The 4591-nt window shown below is 43.3% G+C and overlaps 1 protein-coding gene across 1 annotated transcript; it reads left to right on the top strand.

Moving 5' to 3' along the window:
- Positions 1-448: 448 nt before the first annotated feature.
- tmlhe (trimethyllysine hydroxylase, epsilon) lies at positions 449-4128 on the top strand. The gene is made up of 7 exons (XM_055043626.1): positions 449-869; positions 950-1126; positions 2572-2851; positions 2979-3098; positions 3266-3502; positions 3587-3725; positions 3818-4128. Exons 1-7 carry the CDS (start codon positions 731-733, stop codon positions 3947-3949), a joined length of 1224 nt encoding a protein of 407 aa, XP_054899601.1. The 5' UTR covers positions 449-730; the 3' UTR covers positions 3950-4128.
- Positions 4129-4591: the final 463 nt, after the last annotated feature.

Here is a 4591-nt window from a genome sequence, read left to right on the forward strand (position 1 = left end):
GAATTTGGACAAAGTGAAAAGGTGCCCACATACTTCATTATTTTTGATGTTTTTCCTAAATAAACAGAGTGGGGGGAGGGGGGAAAATAGCTCTTGAGAGCAAATCAAAAGAAAATTCTTCTTGAGGTTGAGTCGTGAAACTACAAAACAAACATTTCAAGAGGAAATTGCAGACAGTGACACTACTCCGGTGTGATATTATCAATATTTTGGGTTGATCCGATTCTGGCCACCAATAACGTATAATAGCTTCTTTTTTTTTTGACCAACTAAGAAGTGAGATTTCCTTGGAAATCACAATGTTTATTTACTGTACAGTACGTCATAATTCAGATGTAATTTGGTAAAACATAAATCTGTACCTCAGTTTCAGTGACGTCACCAACAACAGTTCGTGAGGTTCTAATTTGTGTTCGTGAACGCCTCCCTTTCTAATATGGCGGCGGCGTTGACGTAGTCACACATCCCGGTTGGGCGAAATGCGCATGCCTGAAGCGAATAAGCCTTTTCTATTTTTTTTATTCTGTGCGAAAGCGACAAATTTAAGTCGGACAAGTGTTTAATGATTAAGCTTTTATTGCGTTTTTTTTGCGTCAGTCGGAGATGTTTTACGAGATTAACGATTTATCCCCGAGGACGGGATTCAACCAGACAGGAAAGCGCAAGGTGTCGGGTTAACAGTGTTTTGCGGACTTATATATAGGCATACTCGGTTGCGTTTTCAGCCGGGATGTTCAGTGTGCTCCCCAGAGCGGCAGGCTCTGCCCTCAGGCAGACTCGGCTGCTGTTTGCCCGCACAGAGCCCCGCGCGTCGCCGCAGCTCCGCTGCGCAGCTTCTGCGACTCCCCGCTTGCTCGAAGACTGCCTCGGTGAGTGTTCAACAACAGCCGGTTCCTTCACGTCCACTTCCACAGTGAGCTCACGCTCTCGGGCCATGTGACGTCACCAGAGGTCAGCTACGAGGGGACGCAGTTGCGCTTCAACTACGTGTGGCTGCGGGACCACTGCCGCTCGGCGTCCTCTTACAACTCCGCCACCCACCAGAGGAGCCTGGACACCGGGAGCATAGAGCTCACCCTGCGCCCTGAGAGCTCCGCGGTGGACCACGGTCAGCTCGTCCTCACCTGTGAGTCAGCCGCGAAGCCCGAGTGAGGAGAAACACAGTGCGACCCCTTTAAGAAGGTTTTTTCTCATGCCTATCAAGTCCCGTACCCAGAAATCATCTATTTTAACACTGGAGTGCTTCACAGCACAGCAGAACAATTTACTGTCATTTAAAGCATATCTGCTGTTTTATAAAATAACAGCAGGATCAACTGGGGTTACGATTGGATTCTACGGGAAGACACGCTGGCACTTTAAAGTATAGCTACAGTATATGATGGTCTTTTCCCTTTGTCTCAATGAAGTGACAGACTATATAGATTTGCTTCATTGCTTCAAGAATCCTTTAGCTTTTTACAATTAAAAAAAATAAATAAAACTGTTGTTTTTCAGGTGTTGATTTTATTTATTTATTTATTTTTTTCAACAATAACTTGGATGCAAAACAGGCCCAAAAAATGTTGCGAAAGATGTGAACTAAGTCAAATTAGCTGCATGGTATTTCCTCGTTCTATAATAAAATGTTTCATCGGTAGGAGGTTGACAGGTCAAGAATGAATATATTTTAGATGGGCAAAAAAAATTTATTTTGCGTCTAGATTATCTGATACCTTATGGAGACGAACGGAAAATCTGGCCCTCATAACTGGCATCTCGGAAAGACATTTTTCTTCTTCTTCAGCCATTGAAACCTGTAATAAACAGCTTAATTGTGCAACGGATGACTTCGATCTAATTAAACCTTTATGTGCGAGTAGCATGTTTATTTTAATATCTAAACGAATAAAATGCAAAGTGATTACATTAGCCTGGTCATTACTCATTAACCGCTCACATTAGTAAATGTGTGGAGTTTGATTGTTCTCCCCGTGCCTCCTTTAATTGGTGTCTGATATAAATTGCCCCCTGGTTTGTTTGTCTTGTGTGTCTCTGTGGTTGATTTTTTTTTTAGGCCTTAACAGAGGTACATAAAACTGGCTTCACATGTAAGAACAGTAAGTATCAGCCGGTCACCGATCTCAATAAATGAAGGCAATCGGCATTGTTAAACCCTGGCCGACATAATTTTTATTTCCAGACTTTTACTTTTTTAAAACGCATGTCTAGACAAAAACATTCCCTGGAATCAACTGAAGACCAATAGTGTTAGTATGCGTCACAACTTGCATGAAGTGACAAATGAGGAGTTGGTATTCTTGAGACAGACAATGTTGATGTACGTGCTCTTGCAGAATAATGTGGCGCTTCACATTAGCTCAGCATGTTCAAGGTCACCTGCGTGTGTTGATTCACGAGCGCCGCTTCTGACACCTTCATTTCAGTACAAGCTCGATCTTCTAAACCCTTGTAGGTAGGCAGGGCTTGAGAAAAGGGACGATCACAAAAGAAAGTCCTTCAAATGCCAACCAAACAAGAAGCAAACTTCGGTTTAGTTCAGAATTGATTGTGATGTCGCTCTGCTTACAGGGCCGGATGGCCACGTGTCAAAGTTCAGCCTCAGTTGGTTGGCTGAGAACAGCTATGAAGGAAGGAAGACGGTCATGGAGCAGCCGCGCATCCTGTGGAACGCTAACATCTACCAAAACGCTAGCATATCAGCAGCCAAATGGGACAAGTTCATGAGCTGCGACAGCGAGTTGAAGGAGTTCCTTCAGAACTACCTCTGGTATGGAATCGCCTTCGTGGACGACGTTCCGGCGACAGTGGAAGCCACTGAGGAAGTCACCAGGAGAGTCAGTCTGATCAGGTAGCACTTTTTTTTTTGTTTCGTATTGTTTTTGTTTCTAGTGCAACTATATCCTTCATAGATTGCATCACCACGTGAGCAACATTACCTCACTACTTGATGTCTTTTTTTGTGTGATTCTTCAAAGAGAGACTACTTATGGGAGAATGTGGAGTTTTACATCCGATTTTTCCAGAGGCGACACTGCTTACAGTCAGCTGGCCCTGGACCGTCACACTGACACTTCTTACTTTCAGGAGCCATGTGGGTAGGTACAGTAGAATATGCCATACGTTTTCTAGCTTTCCCAGACTCTGGGAACTTTGTACGCAAGATTCTGACTCCTATCAGGTAGAGCCCTAGCCTCAGTGGGCCTTTATGTAGAATAAGCCGTTGTTTCATCACTAAGAAGTGTCGTTTTGGCCGCTGTTGCAGAATCCAGGTGTTTCATTGTCTCCGACACGAAGGTACTGGCGGGAAGACGCTGCTGGTGGATGGATTCTATGCTGCGGAGAAGCTCCGCCAGCGCTCCCCAGAGAACTTCGAGCTGCTGTGCCGCGTCCCCATCAGGCACGAGTACATTGAAAACACAAAAAATCACAGAAACCACATGATGGGCATTGGCCCCGTGCTCAACGTCTACCCTTGGAACAATGAACTCTACATGATCCGGTACGCTGATGTTGAAATTTGATTGATTTTGGGCCGTAGATATTGATCAGTAATGCTAACTGTTTGCTGTCCTAATGATTCCAGATATAACAACTATGACCGGTCAGTGATGAACACGATCCCCCACGACACCATCCGACGATGGTACGTAGCACATCGAGAGCTCACCACAGAGCTACGGCGGCCGGAGAACGAGCTGTGGGTGAAACTCACTCCAGGGAAAGTAAGAAAGTTTAATTAAGAATGTGAAAGCTGCGTGACTGAAGTTCGAAGCTTAAATGTAGCGTAAATATCCTCTTTCTCTTGTCCCCGAAGGTGATTTTCATTGACAACTGGAGGGTCCTACATGGGAGGAAATCTTTCACCGGCTTGAGGCAGCTTTGTGGGTGTTATCTGACCCAAGACGACGTCCTCAGTGCTGCACGCTGCTTCGGACTACGAGCCTAAACATACAGATTCTGTCATTTTAGTGCCTTAATCGTCTGCTTCTGACACAGATTTCATCACGTTGGATTCGGGAGTCCCTTCAGTCCAGGAAGATGTTCTGCATTGCTCATATACATTTTGTATACAGATTCAAACTGCGATTAAATAAAAAAAAACACTTTTGTGTCCTCTGAAGACAATAGACTGCTCTGAATTCTGTGTATCAGAGTAAATATGAAGTATAAAATTCTTCATATTTTTACTTCTGAAAGAATTTTATTAAACAAAAAGAAAACAAATAAAATGTGTTGTAGTAACATCAGAAAATGTGGAAAAGTTGAAAGGATATAAATATTTTATTCTTGATTGAGCAGCAGTGATTGACCTACAGCCTGACCCCTACTATAAATGCAGTGGGCATGCTACAGGGGCAAGCTTGACATTATTAAGTGGATCAGTATGTAATTTTACAGCAATCATGTTAGTGAAGTGATTTTCAATATTTCTTTAACAAATTAAAATTGTGAAACTGCAGCATGCATTTGTATTTAACTCTGGTTACCTGCAGAAATCACCAAATTAGTCATTTTATTAGTACTTTGGGTTCTCAATATGACTCCCGGATGATAGATATAAGTAGGTATCTAAAAGGAGTTGCAGGAA

Source organism: Poeciliopsis prolifica, unplaced genomic scaffold (genome assembly GCF_027474105.1).
Source record: "Poeciliopsis prolifica strain line A6 unplaced genomic scaffold, Auburn_PproV2 SCAFFOLD019, whole genome shotgun sequence".
NCBI classification, from domain to species: Eukaryota; Metazoa; Chordata; class Actinopteri; order Cyprinodontiformes; family Poeciliidae; genus Poeciliopsis; species Poeciliopsis prolifica.